At 40.1% G+C, this 25644-nt stretch overlaps 1 protein-coding gene across 1 annotated transcript in view; it reads right to left on the reverse strand.

Annotated features, from left to right (window-relative positions):
- Positions 1 to 211: 211 nt before the first annotated feature.
- MEMO1 (mediator of cell motility 1) overlaps positions 212 to 25644 on the reverse strand; it is a 52463-nt gene continuing 27030 nt past the window's right edge. Inside the window, exons 2-9 of the mRNA XM_005296234.5 lie at positions 22729 to 22810; positions 19091 to 19159; positions 15002 to 15114; positions 14206 to 14317; positions 12733 to 12875; positions 11592 to 11668; positions 2148 to 2252; positions 212 to 870 (exon numbers count right to left, since the gene is read on the reverse strand). Coding sequence (XP_005296291.1) covers positions 739 to 870; positions 2148 to 2252; positions 11592 to 11668; positions 12733 to 12875; positions 14206 to 14317; positions 15002 to 15114; positions 19091 to 19159; positions 22729 to 22810 — 833 coding nt within the window. The 3' untranslated portion in view covers positions 212 to 738. The remainder of the gene's footprint in view (positions 871 to 2147; positions 2253 to 11591; positions 11669 to 12732; positions 12876 to 14205; positions 14318 to 15001; positions 15115 to 19090; positions 19160 to 22728; positions 22811 to 25644) is intronic.

Consider the following 25644-nt stretch of genomic DNA (forward strand, 5'->3'; position numbering starts at 1 on the left):
TAATTTGCAAAGCTGAACTCATTCTACAGCTTTGAGGTAAAAAAATTCTGTAATGAAGAAGTCATGACATAAATGTGGAATATAAAATACATTCTAAAGTATTTTACAGAATGGTTGAGTTTATCATCAGGCATGAGAATCTGGAGGAGAATGATGTTAATGAGAAGCAGTTCACATACAGAACACAAAGCAATAAGTTTAAATCAGACTATTTTGGTTTGTGTAGCCCTTTATTAGCAACTAAAATAGAAGATATCTGTTGTACAACACAGCTAGTAATGGACTATACTGGAGTTTTATTATATTCTAATACAGGATCATTTATAAATGCTTTTTTTTCATTAAAAAGCTCCCACCCTTTTTTCTGTTTACAACTGGCAAAACTATTCTGAAAGCTGAGTACATGTGCACAGGTCTGCAAAGAGTGCAAATTTAGGATATGGTAAATGCTTTACATGTTATATTTGAAAGGACTGTCTACCACCAGGCCTTTACAGACATTATCTTTTTTTTTAAATCACAAAGTTTTGACACAAGCCTTCCTTCCATTGGTTTAACAAGAAAGCATTTTTAAATGAGTTGAAACTAAGGAAGGACTACACCTACTGGAAAAGAAGAGAGTTCTATTAGTTTGAGGTTTCAGTATACCCGAAGACCAGGAACCATATCTTTGTGAGGGCTAGGCTGGGACCCCGTACATAGTATGTGTGCAGGTGGCATCCCTGAGTGTTCGGAGGTTCAGTGGACCATTAGTGCTCCAGCAGCATAACTCACTGAGCTGTCTTGCCAGTTTCGACACTGGCTTGACTGGGCATAATTCAAAAATGAAAAGCTCATATTCATTCCATTCTTCTGGAGCTCTGTTATAGCCTATATGAAAACAAAAAAAGAAAAAAACCAAACACGTTAAGGACAAGTTATTCACAAGATGATTTATGCCACCAGACTCTGCTATTTTAGTCCCCAGCCCCCTCCTTCAATTGGACTGAATGCGTTCCTGCAGCTCCTTCCTTTCCTCAAAACCCCCAAATACTCCACGGACACCTTCTGGAGAGACCCCACCTATGTGACTCCCTATTATTCATGCAGAGAGACCCCTCCCTCACCTAATCTTATGTGCAGTAGGAGATTTTTACAAGAGGCAAACTGAATACTGGTGCTTGTAGTCTTTGAGGCAGTTGGACCATTAAGAGAAGGAAAATGCGAAGCAAGAGAGACAACAAATTGTAGGGACCTAGATTTATTGCTAAATTGTAGAATTATTTTTAACAAAAAGACTCCTGTGATTTTGGTAACATGGTCATAGCTACAACATTTAACTTTTTTTTTTTTTTTTTTTAATACTCTTCCCAATATAGACACTGCAAATCGAGATCTTTTCGCAGGCCCCCTCCTGTAGAGATTCCTCAGTGTATTCTCCACAGAGATTCAACCTCCCAATGAATAACACCCTCCCTGGTTAAAATAAAAAAAGAATAATGTCCCTCCCATTTGTGTTTTAAATTACATTTAAAAATACAAGACTAAACTCACCAGTACTGTCTCGCTGGTTTGCACGAATCCAGCAATGCTGTGAAGCAGCCACAAACCCACTGTGATCAGCTAATTAAGCCAAGTTTACAGCTGCTTTGTATCACCAGAGGAGCACACAGTAGCCAGAATATAACATAGAATCTGGCCCATAATGGCTATTAATTTAGGAGCTGGTTCAGAGTTGCGTGCAACTCCCATTCGAAATAGTGTCAGAAGCCACAATACGTTCACAATCACCAAATAAATAATATACAGGCAAACATACTTTCTTTAAAATATATGTGCTACCACTATTGATTCAGGAATTAATATTGTACATTTCACTAGGGATGGGAATTTCAAAGGCGTCTAGGAGAGTTAGTTGCCCATTTCACATTGAAATTCAATGGAACTTGATGTTTATCTCTCTTAGGCACTTTTGAAAATCCCAGCTGTGGTAAAAGGTAAGTTTGCCTGTGTTTCAGCCTAGAAAATTACAGAGTTTGAAAACTTGGGAAAACAAACTGGATTCAGACTTCCAGTCTCAGAGGTAATAGGCCCATAGCAATTTACTGGTGAGAGAAATTTAAACAAATTTGCAAGAAGTCAACATTTTCACAAAGAGTGGTACTTACATTTAATAATACCCCAATGGGATGTCTTCCACATATTGTATTATGGTATTTCTTCAAGTAATTGCTAAAAGATACAGGATCTAGCTGCTCTATAATGCTCATACCCTGAAAAAGAGTCAATAGCAATGATTACTGCCAACCTAGTTAAAATGTGTGAGCCTTTTAATTAATGGACATCACAACTACATGATGTGTTTGAGAAGCAAAAACCTCAATTCTGAATCATGGGAATCTCAGCATATGAACAGTATTTTCTAACTGTGGGTTTGCCTTGCCCCTGTCCCTTATAAAAAGAAGGGACGGGGGTATGACCTTCCAAAGCCGTGAATGATCTGACATCCATGGGACTATCCTTCAAATCTTGAGACAGCCACATAAAGATCTATTGCCTTCCCACTACTGCCTCTGCCCGTTCCCCTGGCAACACTGCTCCCTGAGGAATTTTACTCCTATGGGCTTCTGAAGAGCAGTAGCACCAAATACTAGGCAGGCTAAAATCCACGTGTGAAAATAAAACCTAATTACATATCCTAAAATTTATGTTTATACAGACACCAATAAAATCCCACCAGTGTTCCAGGCAAAGGCTGCTCTTTCCTTGTCAGCATATAACACATCAAATACATGTAAAATAGCTTACAACAAATCTACCTTCCAGCTTCTACCTTCCTCAGCTATTCCCCAGCTGCCTCTTGCCAAACAGTGATAGGTCCTGTCCTACATTCTCCTGTCTGAGAAATGCTTAGTCCTTAAAGCTGCCAACAGGTTAATGAGGTCCAGCTACTGATGAGTCAAGGAAATTCCCCTGGAGTTCAGAACAGGACAGTACGCTTGCCATGGGAGTGGAAGTAAGTTCACGGTGGGGGTGGGGAGGGGAAAGGGGGAGAGAGCATGTGCACAATATTCATGGAGAAATTCTCCTGAGGTGCTTTTTTTTGTTTTGAGTTTAGGGGAAGTTGGATGGAAAGAGGAGAAATCGTCACCCCAAGAGCGGCCATCCGCTCACACCAAGTCAAGTCCACCCAACCCCCACAACAACAAAGCCCTAAACATGGTGAAGGGTCTGCTGGGGAGATGACAATGCCACTTACACTTCCCTCAAAACAAAGAATGGCCCATTCTTCCAGAAATGCTGCAATTTTCTTGCTTTCCAAGGGATTTTCAGGAAGGCATGCTCTGGCCCTTAGCATCCCAACTCATCCAGTTATTCCCTTTCTAGCTAAAAGTCAGCAAGGGTACCAACTGTGATGTGAACACTTGTCCACTAACCGGATTGTGACCAGCTTGTTTCACATAAAGCTATTCAGTGGTGTAATAAACTTTTGTTCACTACTGACCTAGGAAGGATATGAACTGGAGAACAACAATTTGAAAGACACGATCATCTCCTGAGCTCTCCAGTTTTCTTGTAAATTTTAATTATTGTACAGCTATGTAAAGTAGAATCAGCTTAATTGCATACCCAAAATGGAATGAGATATGCCAACTGCAACTGTGATTATGAATAGGGCTCCATGTCTGTCACGGATTCCGTGACTTTCCGTGATCTCCATGAATTCTGCAGCGGCTCCGGAGCCAGCCGCTCGGGCGACCCCGCAGCCAGCCCCATCGGCACTGCTGGAGCGGCCTCGGGGGCAACTGCACCAGCTGCTGCTCAGGTGGCCCCGGGCAGTTGGTGCCACTGCCCCCGCTCCCCATCCTCCCTGCGCTAAGATTTAGTCAGGGGTATATAGTACAAGTCATGGACAAGTCATGGGCAGTGAATTTTTGTTAACTGCCTGTGACCTGTCCATGACTTTTACTAAAAATACCCATGACTAAATCGTAGCCTTAATTATGAACAGTAGAACACATTTTGCAGATAAAAAAAAAATTCGTTTCATTAATGTAGTACAGAACCTACAGTGAGGTACAAGATTCATGTCACAGCAATAGCCACTGAAATATCCTGAAGTCTATCTGACAATTTAGCAGCTGTCCTCACTAAATGGTCACTGTATTTATCAGCGTCAAATAAGCTGATTCTGATACAAAAGTTATGACCATGGAACATTTAGAGTTTAGCTCATTGTCCCAAACTAACATAAATAAAACCTGCATTCCACAATACATCATCATGCATTCTCCACATTTTACTGAAACGTCTATTTTAGCAATGGTTTACAGAATTTTAAAAAATTGTACTGGAACTATTTTTTGAATCCTTGATTCCAAAATGAGTACTGCCAATACTGGTTCTCAGGCCAGTGTAATGTACAGGAGGAAACCCCCCCCCAGTTTGAGTGAATAAGGAAATACTGCTGTCACCTGGTATTTTGTGTTTTTGTTCATTCTAAATGGCAGTTGCATTAAGCTGTTTAGAAATCTGCAAGTGGCGAAGGAGTCCAGCTGGATATGAATTAGAGAAAAGAGTACCAGACAGCTCTGTAATTTATCATGTGGATACCACAATACCACCATATATGTAGCATATATTGGTTTACCAAACACATATTAAATGACATCTGCAGTGCCCAGGTGCAATGCGATGGGGAATATCTAACATAACAAAATTCATTTTTAACTCCTGATTTAGTAATCAATGGGGCTACTCTTGTAAGTAAGAGTTTGCAAGATGAGGTTCTTATTTTATGTATAGTATTTCATACTATAATGTCCAATAATATTGTATTCAATTATATTTACTGTCAATTTCATAATATCTACTTTGTTTCTAAGAAAAGTAGGACAAGAGTAGAATACACATAGAAGTAGAAATGTCCTAACAGTTAATAGTTTATGCAAATAATCCAATTATTTTTGCAGTCATTTTTCAAGTTTGCTCACTTTTCTCAGCTTGTAACATATCCAGAACAATTTTTTCAAAAATCAGCAATGATTTTGGGTGTCTCCGCCTTTTTGTGCCCAACTTGAGATGATTTTCAGAAGTGCTGGGCATCCACAACTTTAACAAAAGTTAATGGGAGCTGAAGGTAGTACATAGTACATCTGAAAACCACACCTCAAAAGCACCCACAATCAGTGGCTGCTCTTGGAAACTTTGGTCCTAGTAAGGATATGAACGGATGGATTTATAAGCTGAATCTTATAAGTGAAAAAATAAAAGGTGATGGGATATTAGCAAATAATACTTAAACTAAGCTTCAAGTGAAACCAGATTCTGATCGCTGTTACACAGGCGTTCCCCCACTGATTTAAATGCAGTTATCAGATTTACACCAGTGCAATTGAGGTGAGCAATCTGGTCCTGATTGTGGCAGGTAGTTTTTTCTAGCCATGAGCAGAACAAATTACTCTTCATTTCTTTCTAAACAAATGCTCCCCCCGCTCTTACATCAGTAAATTATGGCAAATAATCAGATTTTTTTAATTTAAATTGGAGATTTTTTATTTAAATCGGATTTTTTTGATAAAATGCTTTTAGAGGAAAAAACCTATCTAAAGATAGTTTTAATTAAGATACATTATAGCTCAAAGATATCTCATCATGGAATAGGGATTATACATTCTAATTCTATAGTATGAGACAATATAGTCATGTAATGTTTAAGAAAAGTTTTGTAAATGAGTTCCAATAGTTCATGGATTAGGGACCCAATCTTATGGGGTTCCAGGGGCTTCTGTATAGATTATTTAGGTTAATCTTTCTATCTACCCAATCGGACAATGCTCAGTCTAGAAGATATCATCAGATACCACCAGGCTTAGTTTTGCAGTTCTCAAACTGTGGATTTGTTTCTCCAGAGCTAACATGCTTGTTAACAGCAAAAATGTTTTTAAATAAATAAATAAAATATAGAGATGGGAAATAATAGACCTCAACCCTATTGTCCCTCTGAAAAATTGCATACACAGAGTCAATCCCTTACCTCTTTCTCAAAGTGCAAGTTTTCAAAAAGTTCAGTGAATAGAAGATTGTTGGGGGCAGAATAGATCTGGACAAGGAGAAGAAGTCTGGATACAAATGTGAGAATGGAGGGACAGGCAGTAGAAACAAAACTGAAACTGTTTGAGCAGCATATTCAGAAGTCTTCAGGTCTTTCTGAGTGTAGCTTTCACTGATTTGAGATCTACCATACCATTCGCTCACTAGAAGGGAAAAAGCTATAATGGCAGCAGGCCATAAAAGAGACCAGTTTGGGAATATTTTAATGAAGTTCCTCTACCTGTGGGTAAGACAGGCATGCGTGCAAATGCAAACAGTGCCACAAAGAAATGCAAGGCCTGGTTGCCCGAATGAAACAACATCATGAGAAGTGTTCCTTCTCAGGAGGTTGCTGCGTTGAAGATGATGAAAGGGAACATGTCTGAACATGCAGGATCTTCAGATTGGTAAACTTTTTTATTTCATACTTCTTTCTTAAGGACTGCCTGTCTTTCTTCTGGACTACTCTTGAATTCTCATGTTTGAGCAAAAAAGATAGCTGTTACTCTATGGTACTATCATTTTAGATGCAGTTGTGATAAAAAATAAATAGCTGAAATAGGCAGATTTTCCTTTTACAATTTCACCTTTAAAGTAGTACTGAGTGTCAGTGAATGCAGTGAGTAATACTCAATAAAAACCATAATTTAAATCAATTTGGTTTAAATCAAATCCACCCTGCCTGCTGGCTGTGATAGTGATACATGTGTCCCTTATGCCTTATATAGGCAGGGAAATTAACCAGAATAGAAATTCTGAAATAGCCCTCCATTGCGGATACTATTCTGAAATAAAAGGCACTTTATTCCAGAATATTTACGCTGCTCATGAAGCATATGCTTAAGCACTTTACTAAACAGGGACCCAACTCGAGCAAGTCGTTAGTTTAGGAGTGATGGTTACTATCTTTCCCAGCATGAAATTGGTCTTGTCTCCAAATAGAGTAGGACCCTCAAAAGGTAAAACATAGGGTTTTTTGTGTCTCTCTCTGTGGAGAGAACTAGAGGGAATAGCTTCACATTGTTCCTTAGCATTTCCATCAGATTCCACCCAGACCTGGATTATATCTGAGGAAACAGGAGTGGGCTGAGGATAGGATATGAAACTGAAAGCATTCATACCAAAAGCTGAGGAAACATGGTTGATCTCCTGCATGAGGAGAACATTGCAGCACCACTTCCAATTCCAAAGATGCACAGGTTGCACACCTACTACACAACTGCTGAAGAAAATTTCCAAAATTCATACGAAATTAGGTCGATTTTATAGAAGTCGATTGCATATGTCCACACTAAGCACATTAAGTTGGTGGAGTGCGTCCTCACTACCGTGGCTAGCATCGACTTACGGAACAGTGCACTGTGGGTAGCTATCCCACAGTTCCTGCAGTCTCCACCACCCATTAGAATACTGGGTTAAGCTCCCAATGCCTGATGGGGCAAAAACATTGTCGCAGGTGGTTTTGGGTACATGTCGTCAGTCGCCCCTCCCTCCATGAAAGCAATGGCAGACAATCGTTTTGTGCCAAACACCAAGGCGATTAGAAGAGCACAGCAAGGCGCGCTGCGCTTCAGAGGCTTTGAAAACCAGTTTCATGACTGTCCAGGCTTTGGTGTGACAGTTGTGTGTGTTTCTCCTTGATGAAAACCCGCCCCCTTTGTTGATTTTAATTCCTTGTAAGCCAACCACACACCCCCTTTGAAATAAAGTAACTACTGTTTTGAAACCATGCATTCTTTCTTTATTAATTACAAAAAAAATGAGATAACGGACAAGGTAGCCTGGGTGGGGTGGGGGAGGAGGAGAGGACAAGGCCACATTGCTTATTGTAGCCACACTAAAAACCAAACTGTTTGAATGACAGCCTTCTGTTGCTTGGGCCATCCTCTGCAGTGGAGTGACTGGGTGCCCGGAGCCTCTCCCCACTCCCGACATTCTTGGGATTCTGGGTGAGGAGGCTATGGAACATGGGGAGGAGGGTAGGCGGTTATACAGTGGATGCAGCGAGGGTCTGTGCTCTTGTTGGCTTTCCTGCAGCTCCTACAGACACTTGATCATGTCCGTTTGCTCCCCCATTAGCCTCAGCATCGCGTCCTGCCTTCACTCTTCGCGCTCACTTAATTCTTTCCTGGCCTCTGCCCCTGAATGCTTCCATGCATTAAGCTGTGCCCTATCAGTGCAGGAGGACTGCATGAGCTCGGAAATCGTGTCATCACGAGTGCATTTTTTTTGCCTTCTAATCTGCAATAACCTCAGGGACGGAGATGATGGGGGGAACGTAGAAACATTCTACGCGCTACGGTTCTGGGGAGACTGCATGGTAACCTGTGCTGCTGAGTTCGCCACTCTGACCAAACAGGAAATGAAATTCAAAAGTTCCTGGGGCTTTTCCTGTGTACCTGGCTAGTGCATTGGAGTTCAAAGTGCTGTCCAGAGCAGTCACAATGGAGCACTCTGGGATAGTACCCAGAGGCCAATATTGTCCATTTGCATCCGCGCTACCCCATATTCGACCCAGCAAAGTCGATTTTAGCGCTACTCCCCTTGCTGGGGAGGAGTACAGAAGTCGATTTTAAGAGCCCTTTAAGTCGATGGAATGGGGTTGGTTGTGTGGACGCATTCATTTTTAAATCGACCTCACGCGGCTAAATTCGACCTAACCCTGTAGTGTAGACCAGGCCACAGAAAAACCAAGTCTCGTCAGAGACCAAAGGTTCCAAGCTCTGTTAACAGACAGGGGAAAACAGGACAGAGATGGGGATTCCATATAGAGAGTGCTGTTTGCTTACAAATAAGTTGGAATTCAATATAGGAACAGGGTGTCACACATTCAAATACTGGTTAGAAAAGAAAGATGACCCTGAGGGGGACAAAACCAGCATATTACTATGGAGTATACTTTAGTTTTCGCCCTCTAAAAGTCAGGTAGCTTCTGATCTCTCTTCCAAGAGAATGTGGATGATCCCAAGTCAATTTCCCCAAAGCAGCAAGACCTTCTAGGTTTTTTTAAGGTACTGAAGTGACCAGTCAGTCAGTATCCACTTTGAAGGAACCTGGAGGAACGCTAGAAGCCTTTTGTGTCAGTTACTCCTGGTTGTCTCAGATTCATATGTCCTCATCATTTTCTGCGGGGAGCCACAGAATGTACTTAAGAAAAATTACTTCAACTGCCTCTCTTTAAGAAATGCACTTAAGTTCAACATTATCATGAAGATACATTGCAGGAAATCCAATACTTCCTTGCAGAGAATATCACTGAGCCCATGTTACTGCGTCAAGGAGGAAAGGGTATTTATTCCAGGTTCTTCTTTGTCCCAAAAATACATGAGGGCTTAGGCCCATTCTGAATCTCAGAGATCTAAATTATTATCTAGTGGGAAAAAAATGGTCTTTGGAAACCAGTAGGATTCTTCTAGAGCAGCGGTTCTCAATACAGAAGGGTCGAATCATACACACATTTAACTTTCACAAATTAAGTTATACGCGCTCGGCCAAAAAAAAAGGAGAGGAAAAATAACAATTTAAATAGTGCAGGCTGAGCGAGGTGGGCGGCTGGTATCCCTGAGAGACTGACAGTGGGCTAAGCGGCTGCCCAGCCACCGGCCCCGATCAACCCGCTGAGGGTCTGGGGTTTTGGCTGCTGGCTCCTGCCAGCCGGGGTCCCAGCCACAGGCCCACTCAGCCCGCTGCTGGCCCCACTCAGCCTGCTGCTGGCTGAGTGAACGGAACCCCAGGCCGGCAGCAGGCTCAGCGGCGGCCGGGACCCGCACCCTGCCATTAAAAAAAAATCGGGTCCTGTGCCACCTTTGGCACGCACGCCGTAGGTTGAGAACCCCTGTTCTAGTGTATACTGTGTATACAGTGGAGTCATATCTTACGGGGGTTAGGTACTGTACTTTATGGTAATTTTCACTATACACGATTTTCCTCTTATGCACTGACCTTAGAACCTAACCCCCGCGTAAGATGTGACTCCAGTGTATGTGGTCTGTGAAGCACTGGCATGATGTGGAAGATGCATGGTCACGTAGGCTGGCTTCTAACCTTCTTTATGGCTGTTGTATGGTGTTAAAAGACAGAGAAAATACTCTAAATACTTTCCTGTTATTACATTCTTTGAGTTGTGTCCCTGTGGGTGCTTCACTTCAGGTGATCAGACCCAAATATAGGCTGGATTCTTCGGCCAGGTCTGCACAAAAAAGTTAGGTGGGCCCTACTACATTGCTCAGGGGTGTGAAAAATCCACACCCCTCAGTAACGTAATTAAGCCGACCTAAGCCCCTAAATACACAGCACTAGAACAATGCAAGAATTCTGTTGACCTAGCTACCACCTCTTGTGGAGGTGGATTAACTACAGTGACGGGAGGGTCTACACTTAAACCTCTACAGAAACGCAGTTGTAGACCTAGGCAGGTGCTTTTTCCTTCCGTATTTTACAGCAGAAGGAAAGGATGTGGGTGACAGTCCCAATGGAACACAAGTGGCTCTAGTTTCCTTGGCCAGTGTGACCCCTACCTTTTCCCCACGATAGCTGCATCAAATCTATTGAAACTACCAGCAACAACATAGGTATGATCCCTGTCTAATGAAACTAGCACTATTACAAATGTAAGCTAACAAAACTTTATGTTCTAAGTCATAAGGTTTATTGCTTCCCCTAAATACAGATATATATGCATTTAAACAAAAAAATTACACTGAGGGAATTTCGAGTGGTCAGGCAAGCATTTTTTCTCATAAGGAATATTCACATAAAGTGACAAGATGGCCGATGTTAGTATGGTGGGTCCTGCACTTTTCTTGGTGGGGGGGTTAAGATGCAACCCTTGCCCCTGCTCTTGGAGCGCCGAGGGCCCCGCTACTAGCCCGGGAAGGTGGTAAAGGAGGGAAGCGGGGGAGGGGTCTGGGTTTGCTCCTTACTCTGAACCCCAGCCCCCTCAACCCCTGCGGGTTCTTACCCTCATCCCCCTTGGGTGGGGTACCTTCGGTCCTTAGACGCTGGGGGAAGGAGTCTCCCTCCCCTGCTGGGGCAGGGTCTCCCTTATTTCGGTTCTCTGATCTTTCAAGTCTTGCAGAATACCTCCAACCTCCAGTCCTCTCTCCTTCCTATCTGCCTGAAGCACGGGGGGGTTTATTAGGTTCCTGACAGGGCCTTAATTGACTGCAGGTGCTCCAATTAACCTGTAGCCACCCTCCCTAGTCTACAGGGAACCATGCCTTAATTAGCCTTGGGCTTATATATTTCCCCTCTAACACTGCTCCCTGGCCCTCCTGTATCACAATAATTACATCCACTATACATTGTGCACACTCAGTAAAGTGTATGATACCAGCTGCCAATACACTGACTACAGTACAGTAGTTAAAAACCCTCTGTGTGACAAGTGAGAGAGAAAAAGCATACAATCAACAATGTATCAAATCTTGAACATTTTCTTAGAGAGTCTAGAAGCATTCAAAGTCATGTGAAGGAGAAACTTATTAGACAATTAATTGCCCCAAATCTGAAAATCTTACCATTTTATCTAGGTGCTCAATGGATCTATAAATCTCTCCTTGGGATTCATCATAGTAACTGTAACGGAACCTTTGACCTTGAAACAAAAATCATGTACAAAATAAAAAGGGACAGATTAGTAGCTAGAACACTCCCCAAAATTATTTCAATTATAATGAAAAGCAAAGTACACCTGAACCTACACCTCTGGTAGCCAATCTAACATAAAATCAATTGTAAATCAAAAATTGGAAGTGATGCCTTTAAGATATTCATAAAAGAATGGTATTTTCCATTATATCTTTCTGTTCCATTCCAAACACCACCACAGAACCTCACCAGAAACACAGAAATTAAAACGATACCACTTAAAGTGCAGTTATACTTTGAAAAATGACCATGTAAAAATGGCATTGTGTGGTCCAATGTTAATTGCCTACCAATGACTTCATATCAAATTTGCTCAGTTTACAAGTAAATGGACGTTTTTTCTCACTGACAGCCCTGCAAAATCAATCTGGAATCTGAAAGTTATGATGTTCTCTCCTGCCTGCACACCAGAACCAGTAATAAAGGGTGTACCTTTTTGAAACAGTCCCTTTATCAGCCATAATCATACATTAAAAAGCTACATAAACAAAGTGCTATTGGTTAACACCACAAAATGGAAGTCAGAACTCCTAAATTCTGACTCTGCCACCAACACCTGATGTATGATCCTAGGCAATTCAAATAAGCACTGTGCCTCTGTTTACGCATCTGTAAATAGGTATAGTTACTTCCATCATAGGGATGTTGGCATGTTTCATAAATCAGTTAACTAATTTTGTAAATTCCTTTTAAATCCACAGAAGAACAACATAAGAGCAAAGAACTACAATCACTGTTACCAGGCTGTAATAATGCAGAGAAGCATGTAACACATACCTTCACTACCTCCCTCTCCCATCCCACTGATAACTCAAAGGCTGCCAAATTTAATTTAACCTAATTTTAAAAATTCCCTTTTGGCCTTACAGAGGCAGAAAAACATTTACGTTCAAAGGATAAATTTACCATAAAGTTCTAAGCACCAAAGAATGTTTAATGAAAGGGCCTGCTCAAATATAGCTACAATGTAGTTACCACATTGCTATAATACAAAGAAAACCTGTAACTTACCCCAATGGCAGAAGTCAGAAGAAACCACAAAGAGATTACTAGGATCTGCTAGGTATTTACTGAAGAGTTTTCCAAATTCCTGTTCTTTTGACTCACTCAGTGCTCCAACCAATACTGGAACAATGGTAAACTCATCCTTATGGCTTATAAGCATAAGAAAAAAGATTTCATATTTAAAATATTAATTTTAAGAACAGAGTTCTTCTTCAAGGTATGATAACTGAAATTATAAATTTGCCCCTTAAAAGGACACTATTGACCTGAAATGTAGTTAATTAAACAACACAATTAAAAATAGCTTTAGATACTAGGTTTGCGCCACAGCTCAGAGTACTACACCTTCCCCAAGACCCCTGCCAATGTTTGCTTTTTTGCAACATTTTCTTATTTTCAAAAATCTTTTTTCTCTCCTTAGTTGCAGTGTGAGAAAGCCACAAAACCAACAGAAGAAACCAACTCTATAGAGGAAACAGCAAACAAGTGACTATGGACAAAATCAAAGAGGCAAAGTCCCCTATGTAGAGGAGCAACACAACAGATACACACCACTGAAACTGTACGTAAGCCGCAAGATAGGACGTAAGTGATGCTGACCTTCTACACCAGTGGTTCTCAATCTATTTATTCTCAACCTATTTGTTACCTGGGCCGCAGACTGAGAACCACAGTGCCCACCCCACCAACCCCTATGCCCAGCACCCCCGGCCCAGAGACCCCTCCACAGAGTGGGGCCAGGAGTGGAGCCCAGCATGGGGGGCCAGGGACAGCCCCTGAACCCTATGGGTTTTTCCTTACTCTCTTTTGTTATAGTAATCATAGGGATTACCTGTAACAAAAGTAGCTATCAACTGGACACTGATTTTTAAGTTGCCAAAAGTATATACAAATTTTGGAACCTCAATAGAAAACATATAACACTATTCAAACTTTTTTTTAAACTGGGCAAATGGTTCAGTGAACCAGTCACAGAATCCTAACATTTAGAGATATGGAAGACTTATTAAGTCATCTCTTACATATTTCAAAGCAGGAATGTTCCCTACTGTACATTTACAGTATTAGTATTTTGTCAAGTCTTTTACATGTATATCTCCGCATGGGAGATTTACTTTTACCTAGCTTTGCAAATAAAAATTCACTTCTGGCCTTACAATAAGTAGAAAAACAATTTATAGACTCGTAGATTTCACTGATAGGAAGTTTTCCCCAAAATTAACTGTATTCACGAGTCATTATACAATACTAACTACTTTCTTTCTACAGGATGGTCAGATTTGATTGCTCAACTGCTTGCCCTGCTCCCAGTTTCCTTCCTACCAAGAAATCTCAAGTCTCGAATTTGTATTCTTAAACTTTTCTGTTAAAAAATTATCATTCTCCCACCAAAAGAGGATCACTTCTTCCTACAGGAACATACATGCAGTTCAAATATATAATTTTAGGTATTGCAAAATAAGCGTTTAGCCATAGTACCTTTCCATGGCTTTAGCAGTATAAGGCAAATGCATTTCAATACTGTGTTCATCTTCATCGGTCTGTAGAGACATACGCTCAAACATTCCAGTCTTCCACAATTCTCCATAAACTGAAAAGATTTAAATATATATTAAAATGCTTCATTAAAATAAATTTTTACCAAAAATTACATTACAGCGTATCTTGTTAGAAGTGGCACACTAAAATAATACACCCTGCCTCTGGGGGCTATGATCACAGAACATTCTCCGTTGTAGCTTTCTAATTGAAGTGCAACTTGCATTTAAAACCAAGTTACAACATTTTTAATTAAGTTTGTATCTTACAGTTAAGAATGCATTATGTAAAGCAGTGACATCTTTAGCATCTTCGAGATGCTTTCTACACTCATTATGGTATAAAAGATTTAAATTGTACAAAAAATATATTAAAACGTGTACTCATCCACATAAATCTTTGTGTTTTTAGATTTCCACGGACCATATGATTCTATATTGGTGAGGAAAAAGTTGATCAAATGAGCTGCTGCTGGATGTGTATGTTTATTAATATAGCACCTTAGCCATTGCCCATTGCACAAAACACAACTGCTGAATATGACAAAAACAGTTCTCTACCTGTTTATGAGGTTACAAGTATGATCTTGCACTGGTAATTTATGGACTTTTTCTTCTAAATACACGCCACGCCACGCCCCACCCACCCAAAACCTAGGGCTCCTAGGTGTTGCAGTAATACAAATAATTAAAAAAAATACAGAAATCTGAAAGACGCAAGCTTATTATATACCTACTCTTTTGATCAATTCGAAGATCATACAGAGGTGTTCTATATATCTCCACACTGGAAAGTGCACATCGGGAAAGGGGCACATGATGGGAAGGCCCAAGGATGAAAATTTTCCGGCTAGGATAATTAATACAAAAACCAAAATCAGAACAGCTGTACTCCCACAAAACACTGTGTTAGAAAAAGAAAATGATAAACTGAATTAATTTGGGGGGGGGGGGGGTTAAACTGGTGGCTAATGGTAGTGCTCTACTTTGCCAAGAGCAAGTGCATGGTTCAATTCTTGGTCACTTAGGGTCTGATGCTGCAAAGTGCTGAGTGTTTGAGTGGTGATCTTGAAGCTGGTTCAGTAAAAATGGGTAAAGGCCACTTTAAACCACCTAAAACAGGGTCTGCACTACAGCACGAGCCAGTTTTAAAGCCTCCTTTAGATGATGAAAACTAATTTAACTGAGCTGGTTAGAAAATAACCCTAGCGTAGTGCAGGCCTTTACTGATAGATGATATTTGATTCTCCAGAGTTAGTGATGAGTCCAACATGAGTCCCATGTTGCACACCATCTTACATAGCTGAGGGCACATGCCACCCACTGAGGCTTGGGTGGCATGTTTATCATCCATTACTCAAAGCTTCTTCTGATTCACATCACTACAGTCTTTCCTGAGTTCGATTTAACCGAGATGCTTTTTTTCTCCAACGCTCTAGTCTCCTTCAAGCACTCTGTTATCTGTGAGTCAGCTACATGAAAAAACTACATAGACCTGCATGTCATTAGCATACTACTGGCACTGCAGGCTTTGTCTTGTTGTGGGCAACAGGTAGTCATTTCACCAGGTCTCTGGTCCTGATTAAAGGTCAGTCTTTCCTGCCAGAGAAATTTTCAGAACCAGTCTTGCCTTTGCATGGGAAATCTATGATAGTGCTTCAGCAGGTAGATACCACCAGTTTTGTTGTGCTTTGCTTTTTGTGCAAGCAGGGGTGGAGCAAAGCAAAAAAATGCCGACATGCTGCATCAATCCACTTTGAAATCTATCCAGAAAATACAGTTCCTCAGCTGAGGCAGAATGAGGTGCTCCTGCAAGTTTAGAACAAGCTATGTGGTAAACAATAAGTGACGTAGAAAAAAATCCAGCAATTCAATGCCATTAAATCTGGGAAGTGGAACTTGTTCTAGAAATGTCAATGCAGAAAACGTACCCGTATAGTGCTATCAATTGTTTTCCTTTAAAAAAATTGTTCTCATTTTGTTCAAAATATTTCAGAAAGAATCAGAATAACTTTACTACTTTTGGCCATGGTTTGCTTTTTTTCTGATAAACCACTGAAGAAACAAAAAAGAAACTGGTTTATTATTTCGAACACTATCTATCTTAAAGTATCACTATTTAGCTTCAAAATGCATATTTCAATCAAACACTGAAGATACTTTAAATGAGAATTGATTGTTAATACATGGAAGGAAGTTGTGAAATATGCTGCAATTGGCAAAATACATGCAGATTTTCATTTTTTTAAACTACAGTAACTGGCCCTGTGATTCAGCAGGCAACTGCAGACCAGTTTTGTGCCTGTGCATTTTCGGAACAAGTACATTTGGAACAATTAGTAACTCCCACTGACTTCAGTGATCGTATACCATTTTTTCCACAGGACCTCATTCTGTGCACAAGCTGGACCTGCTTTGGGGATAAGTCACAGTTGTATAGTGAAGGAAGCTGTTGTTTGTAGGACTCCTGCCTCATTTGTTGCAGGAATTGGAAGGTTTGTACCTATTGTAGATCTGGGGAAAATGGCAGGCCTAGGTCCTTAGCCAGGAGGGAGGGACCAGTGGACCTGGGTCACAACTGAATACGGGGGACAACAAATGAAAAAACAGAGAGGTAAGTGAAGGTCATAGGGTAAAAATTAGGGAACCAGAAGGGGACACTGAGCAGAAAACGCCCGACAGCACCCATCACTCTTCAAAGGCATCTCAGGAGTGAGTGGATGCCACCCAGAGGAACTCTGCCTGGAGGTGTGATTGAACAAGGAAATAAAAGTAGGCCCCACAGTTGCATAGCACCCCCTCACCCAGCCAGCTTCCTCTTCCTCATATGATGGATGGTCATCTTGGCCAGCGCCAGGAAGAGGTTGAAAAGTAGATCTCACGACTTAGTGGGATCACAGATGGGGTTTGCCAAAATCAGGAGGTGCGGGGAGAAGTACACTAGATGAGGGGCTACAACCTGACGCAATAGATGTGTACCAGGGTCTCCCTCTTGCCACAAAAGGGGCAGGGGAGTTTATGAACCACACCAGGTACACGCCCGTGTTTGTGGCTCTGTGAAAGAGCTGCCAGCTTTGGAAGGTGGGTAGTGAATGAGGCCAAGCATTGCAGGAAGAGAAAGGACTGCCTCATTGTTAAGGCAGCCAAATGCTGCCCTGGAGAACTGGATTCTATTTCTGCCTCTGCCACAGAGGTTCAATATCACTTAACTAAACTTTTCAGAGGTGGTCACTAATTGTGTTGTACAGGCAACCTTAATTCTGGCATCTTCTACTTTCTGAGTTCTTGACTTTGCACCAATGATCTTTTAATGCAGTTTTTTTGTGTAATTATACTTATAGACCCCTGGAGAATTTAAGACTGGATGTCTTACTAAAGGATATTTTCTATCTCAACCAGAAGTTATGGGCTTGATGCAGGAATTACTGGGTGAAATTTTATGTCCTGTGTTATGCAGGAGATCAGACTAGAACAGGGGTTCTCAAACTTCATTGCACCGCAACCCACTTCTGACAACACACATTACTACATGACCCCAGGAGTGAGGGGCCAAAGCCCCACTGCTGCAGGCTGGTGGGTCAAAACCAAAGCCCAAGGGCTTCATCCCCAAGCTGGCAGGGGGCCTGTAACCTGAGCCCTGCCACCCAGGGCTGAAGCCCTCAGGCTTTGACTTCAGCCCCAGGCAGTGGGGCTCAGCCCCCAGCAAGTCTAAAGCCAGCCCTGGTGACCGCATTAAAATGGGGTCCCGACCCACAGTCTGAGCACCACTGGACTGGAAAATTGTAATGATCCTAAAAATCTATGACTATACAGGGCTTGGTCTAACTTCCACTGAGGCCGGTGAGGGTGCGTCCACTGACTATGAAAGGGAGCTGGATCTAGTTCACATAAAGAGCTACCACTGAATTACTCCAGTTTTGTGTCAAGTCCAGTTTCAATGGAGTTACACTGTAATAAAACCATGAGAAACAGTCATAGTACTTTAAAAATATTTTGCCAAATTCTGCCACCTTTACTCACACAGAATAGCACCTGACTTTACAATCACTTCCAGTGAAATCAGTAGGACTACATGTGAAATATGAACTTGAGAGTAAGGTACTAATCAAGGCATGCCATTGAATTTGGCCCATTTGGAGCAAACAGAATGTTACTACACATCGACACTAATCCCACAATGAGCTTTATAGGGGTAAACCCATGAACCAACAGAGTTTATTGCAGGATTAAGATCTTACTTTCATGTGCTTTAAAAAAGTAACTGTAACCAAAGAAACAGCTCAGACTCCCTTTGAAACTGAGAGGTATCATAAACAACAAACAAAAAATATCAAACTAATGTTATTACTACAAAATACAGACAGAAGAGTACATTCAATTTAAGAGGCAAGACCCAGTAAGATTCAAGTTTAAATAAGTTTCCTCTCCCCAAATGTTCAGAAAAAAATATAATACAAATTTACATCTCCAACAGGGTTACACTAAATATTTGATATTTTTATTTTTAAACTACGCATTGTGCTTACAGGAGGGAAAAATAAAGGTTAGGCAGTATGCTGAGGTCTAAAACATTAAGTAATGAAAATATGTTTTTGACACCTTTCCAGTAGGCGGAGTTTAGCCAGGAAACATGATCATTTTTTATAAAATGTACTATCAATCATTTTATACATTTCAGAACATAATCAGAAGAGCTGCAGTCAGCTTAACCTATGCTGTTAAAGAACATTTTCCACTGTAAATTTTATATATATATATATAAAATTTACAGTGGAAAATGTATATATATATATATATAAAAACTGAGATATTTTAGTGCTACTTACGTAATAGTAGGATCCACTTGTTTGTAAGCATGGGCTGCACATGACCCACAGTAGGTATATCCAGCATGACTACAAAACACATATTTTAAAATTAACTTTTAGGTTTAAGACTGAGAACAAGTAGCATATTAATATTAGCAATCTAAAAAGAAAAACTTGTTAAGAGAATGATGAAAACATCAACTTGTGAAATAAGAGCTGGCAAGTATTAACCAGGGCTGACACTTTTAAAAGGCAATATTAGGTATCTGTGGGATGTGCTGGTTACAATATGTTCTAAACATTTATTTTTGAAGAAGTTCCACTGTTTTCCTTATGAAAGGCTATTTAAAGTAGTAACAAAACTGACAGCTTATTTGAAAATGGCAAAAGAAATTGAAATCTTTGTAAGACAAAAAACCTAAACAAAAAACACAAAACTGAAGGTTAACTGGCACATGACATCCCAGATATACTGTACATATTGTATTTACTACTATTTATAGGCGTTGTACCTCTCATTGCTAAAGGCAGCCCTTGGCACTATCTAAGCTGTATTACTTATCTAAGATACTATAACAAATCCATGGTCACGTAGGTCTTCATGTTTGTCAATATGCTGCACACCATACAACTGTACATCATTAGAACTTTGTAGCAACACAGAGGAATGAATAAGAAGGTGAAAGCAATACCTATATTCTAGCACTAAAGGACTACTATATGTGATGGGAAGCAAGTGGGAAAGGAAGCGAGGGGATGTACCTTGGCAATGAAAGGAATACATCTGCCAGAGAACAAATGGGTGTGGGGTAAATGCATGGAATCTAGCACAGTAATGGTTACAACTATTGGGAAATTAAATGAGAGGAGTGGGGTTGATCTCAAGTCATTTCCTATCACACTCTATGGCCATCACTGGCTGAGGAGATGCTCCTTCCCTTTTCTGGTTTTCCAGACCCATCATATGCCAAAAGGTTTCCAGTCATTTAAACTACTTGTTTTGAATCCTATGTCTAGATCTGGTGTCCACACTTTGAAAAGAATGTTGAAAAATTGGATAGGGTTCAGAAAAGAGCTACAGGAATGATTTGTGGTCTGTAAAACACCTTTCAACAAGAAACATAAGGAGATCAATCTTACAACAGAAGTGGTCTATAAGCATCTATGCAGAGAGAAGATATCTGACAGTATAGGGTTCTTTAATTTAGCAAAGGCATAACAAAATTTAATGGCTAGAAGTTGAAGACAGAAAACTTCAAACTGGAAATAAGAAATTACCAGTGAAAGCAATTACACATTGAAACAAGCTTACACAGTGAGTTGGAAATCCTTTAAGTCAAGAGGGTTTATCTTTGTAAAAGATATGCTGCAATTCAAATTATTGGGCTCAATGCAGAATCACTGGGTGAAATTTGATGGCTGTTATGCAGGTCAGAGTAGATCACAATGATCCCTTGTGACCTTAAAAATCTGACTACTTAGTCTGTAATTTCTCTCTACATTACTTATTTCATTCAATGATCTCCATCCATTTTTATCAAGGAAGGTAAACAGCGCAGTCCCATTTTACAGGGAAGAAAGCAGAGACACTGATAAATGAATGATTTTCCCAAAGTCACAAAAAGAATCAGTAGCAAGGCTGGAAACAGAACTCAGTCTAGTATCTGTCCACTTGACCACACTGTCTTCCATAATGTTTGCAGGATTTGGGTCCAGTTTCTTACTGTAACTTCTGCAATATTGTTATAAATATACATCAAGCATTACATTTAAATAAAAGTCACTATAACCATATTATCCTACCGTAACATATTTTTCCCATCTCATAGTAAACTGGATTGGCCTCATTCTTTTATTCTGTCATCTTATGTCTCCTCTGCCAATTCTACCTGAATGTGTTTTAGAAATGGCTAGCTGTTATTTTTCCAATCTATCCTGCAGATAGAAAACTATATAGGGCTGCATGGCCAGTCTAAGATTTTATTGCTATGTTAATAGTTTTAAAAACATGGCTAGGCTTTTTGCAAAATAGCTGTGTTCTTTTTACTTTCCTATTTGCTATATTACTTTGGTAGTTCAGACACTTGCACAAGTGTGTATAAATTTTGCAGTAACTGTTATTCCTGCAAACAATACAATTTTATGGCTCTCAGTGTCTTTGATGCTAGTATATGATATAGTCCCAAAAGGAATAACAATATACTCCTGACCAAACTACAACTGTTATTTCCAGTACCTGTTCACCCTCCCTATGGTTTGCACTAGAAGTGATATTTTTTGATTTTTGCATGGGGCTAAGGTTCAATCAGAATGTGTTCACTGCTTTCACAGAGACTGAAGGAACACAAGGAAAACTGGGTTAAAAGATTTCTATGGCCTGACATTACTTCACCACTGCAGTGAAAGTTAAGAACTTTTATAGTATTTAATAAGGGCATGATCTTTCAGGGTACACCTCTACCCCGATATAATGCGACCCGATATAACACGAATTTGGATATAACGCGGTAAAGCAATGCTCCGGGGGGGGCGGGGCTGTGCACTCCGGCGGATCAAAGCAAGTTAAATATAACGCGGTTTCATCTATAACGCGGTAAGATTTTCTGGCTCCTGAGGACAGCGTTATATCGCGGTAGAGGTGTATTTAGTTCATGGTCCTGTTTGACCATTGAAAAAACAACTATCTCATGCATTACCTAGAAGTCTAGAATTAGTCAGTATCACTGCTCTTTTGGACGAGGAGGAATATTAATACGCCACTTTTTCCTGCTATTTCAAATGTCTGAAGAGAATTAGCATTTGGGCTTAACTGTATCTAGCTTGTTCACAGCCCAAAGAGTAACTTTTTTGAAAGTATGGTACAAATTCTATTTAATCATTCTGAGGGCATTTTTCAGATGCAGACATACCAAGCAGAGTCGTACAAAGATTTTTCTAGAACCCCAATCAAATATTTTAAAAACATTTAAAACTGAAATTCTTATAAAGAAAAAAAATGGAAGCAAAAAAGGATAAACCTGAACTGATCCACAAGTCAAAATGCACATTAGTATAAGATGTTTACAGAATCTAGGTAGCCATTATTATTATTAATGTACCAATTCTGTGCTTGGTGCTACACAGACAAAGAAAGAATCGAAGTCCCTTCTTCTGATGACTTTGCAATCTTTTTACTATCACTCTACTAAATCACCTCTGAACTGGCTTGCAGGAACAAACCTTTTTCTGGGGAAAGGAATGCATTTATTATCTCATCTGTCCACAGAAACTAATAATCAATCACATATTATACTGTGTACAGGTTTTATGCCTCAGTTTTCATGATATTCAGAGTATTTTCAGTGGTTTTCAAACTTTTTGTATTGGTGACCCGTTTCACACAGCAAGCCTCTGACTGAGACCCCTTTATAAATTAAAAACCGGGTGGGGGGGTTAATTTAATGGGGGCTCAAGGCTGTCAGCCCCATGGAGCTGACAGCTCACGACTCCCATGTAACCATCTTGCAACCCACTGAGGGGTCATGATGCCCAGTTTGAGAACCCGAATTTAATTGGAGCCCAGTCAGCATACTACTTAGGCAAAAAACAATACTTTAAGAAAGAGCTTAAGAAAGGACTTAATATCACAAATGTTAAAATACAGATATGAAACTTACGGTGCAATAATGGCTCTAGCAGGTCTTTTTGTAGATTGTACTTGAGAAAGCCAACCTTCTAGTTGTGCATTCAGCTGGGGTCCTACAAAAATACAAGGAAATATTGGAAAAAATCAAACAATCTAGCACAGTTTAAAATATAACCAAGTACAATCAGTAATCTTAAAATATTAACATGAGATTTAAAACCATTATAAATAAAATCAAAGGTTTGTGTTTCAAGAGTATAAAAAATAAACAAGCAAACAAAAGTTATAAAAGCAGCATGGCCCATATTGCTTAAGGTCACGTCAGGAACGTTTTAGCCTCCAAAACTATAATTACTTCATCATTTGCGCAACCAGTTTGTTCTTGTTCGGTGAACAGAAGACATACACATAATGTGTGCAGGGCCACAACTATTACTGACAATCTCACAAGGGGGTGATGATATATACATTCAATTAGTTTACTTTGTTAATTATCTACTGTTTTAGATTTCAAAATGAATAATTAGAACTATGTGGGCTAGAGAAAACAGTATGAACAAAATGCATGTGGCCAAAGGCCTTAGCTACCAGGTATTACTGATTAAATATAATTTCAAGAAGGTGGCCAATGGCTATGATACAGTTGTTTGTTAACGATCCCTAATTGACTATATAGCAAACTGTGAGCTAGAAACCTGTAAAGCAGATACCAGGCTGTCTAAAGTGAGAAAATTCCAGACATATATTAAGAAAAAGTACAGTACTTGCAGTAAGTTTAGAGTTCAGTAAACAGGCCTATAGAATCAGTATTCATACCATTTAATTTAATAGTTTTCATTTTAGGGCCCAATGCCACAAGCTACTGAGCACCCTGACAGGTGCTGAGCATTCGCAACTTTACTAGCCCTTGTAGGTTATAAGAAATCCTTTCAATCAGAGATGTTATTGGCAACATTAAGAAAATACGTTTTAATATATTTACATCAGAGTACTCTCTCTTTGGTGTAAAACTACTCTTGGGAAACTGATATTTACCATATTATAACACAATATTCTTTATTAGAGGAACACAATTAACTTTTTAAAAATTTCACTTCCATCTGAAAAATGTTTACTTACTATTGTTACAAGTAACACATAATATACTATTATAACAAAAAGAGTAAAGAAAAAAAAATGTTTTTCAGTTTACCACATGCATTTGTCTAAGTCACTTTCACTTGCAATGTATTGTACAGAAAATCAGTTCCCCTTGTTTGTATCACAAATATTGGCAGGAAAACTCAGGGATAGATGTAGCATCTGAAACAATTTTACAATCATTTTTCAATCTGACTAGATTTCAAGCTGACAATTTCTTCAAGGATTTGTTTAGACCTCTAAACAACTTAAATGTAGGCATGCAGCCAGCATGACAGCCAGGGCTTGTCTTCACTACAGGCTAAATTGGCGCTGCTGTGATTGATGCAGTGGGTATCAATTTAGCCGGTCTGGTGAAGACATGATAAGTCGATGGGAGAGCGCTCTCCTGTTGACTTCAGTACTCCATCTCCCAGAGAGGTGGAAGATATGTCGACGGGAGAACGTCTCCCGTCAACATAGCGTGGTGCAGACACCACTGTAAGTCAATCTAAGCTACGTCGACTTAAGTTACGTATCTTACATAACTTAACTAGCGTAACTTAAATCGACTTACCTTGTTAGTGTAGACCAGGCCCCAGATCTTGAAAAATCCTCTCAGCCACTCACCAGTGGCAACAGAGTTTTCCCTAGTGAGGGGAGAACCTCAGCCAGCAATTTCTGCAAAATTCAAGCTACCACTTTATAATTATTCATTTTCTACATTTATGGTTGATAAGAAAATCTTCCAAATATGAGATGAATGTAAACCAAAGAACTCTTGGCTTTCTCAGTCTGCAGATAGCCCAAATGCCTCTGCTGTGGTTCACAGCTTAACCAATGAGCAGAAGAATGACATTAGCAAGACTAGTTTTTTTCACTGATGTAATACAGTACTTACTGGGCAGCAGTGAAATTGTCAACAATCACTCAATCTCACACGGTTGTTTCTGCTGCTTGGGACCATTATGAGCATCAGCAGAGACAGAATTATCTAAAAATGGAGGCTGCTGAAGGAATAGAGTAGAATAGACAGACCTCTCGTCCTATCCTCTTCTCAGCAGCCAGGAGGATAGACTAAAGTAGCAGAGAGCCACTACCATTCTATGCAATGAGGAGGCTATGGAGGAGTGGGAGAGGTAGAAAGCTCTCTCTCATTTCCAGCAGTTAAATAGAATTAGGGCTTTAAATTTATCAAACCCCTGCAAGCCTAAAGCTGATACAAAATATGAAGCTGCCCATGCGCCCCCCCCCCAAATAAAGTAAAAATAAAATAAGGGGTTCATTGACAGCACACTGGCAGAAATCCAAGCACCCTCTTCCTTCCAAACAGGTAGGAGCTGAACTGGGGGTTGGCTTCTCAGCAGGGCACAGTCTCTCATGGGGCCTTGATGGGGCCCCTTCTTTTGCATCGACTTCTGGTTCTCAGACCAGTGTCCAGCAAATTTTTCAAGCCCTGCTACTAGTGATGGGCAAACCTCAGAAGGTTTGATACTGATACGCACCCAAAAGCTCAAATGCTTATTCAAGTCTTATCCAGACCTCTTGATGCTGCAAACCTGGGCTGGTAATCTCTCAAGGCCAGTCACTCTTATATGATTTTAACACTTTCATCTCTGGTCCAGACCAGAATTGGGCAGTGCAGAAGTACACAGAAATGAAAAAATAATTAGGAAGAAAAACTAAACAAAATTTATCAAACTCAAAAAAGGTTTGAGTCTATAGTTTCAGTTTTGGAATGGGTCTCGTAATTCAGTTTACCTAGCCTTACATATTAAGGAAGAATAATAACAAAATAACCTTATAACTAGGGATCACTTGAAAGTTC

Source organism: Chrysemys picta, chromosome 3, assembly GCF_011386835.1.
Source record: "Chrysemys picta bellii isolate R12L10 chromosome 3, ASM1138683v2, whole genome shotgun sequence".
NCBI lineage: Eukaryota > Metazoa > Chordata > Testudines > Emydidae > Chrysemys > Chrysemys picta.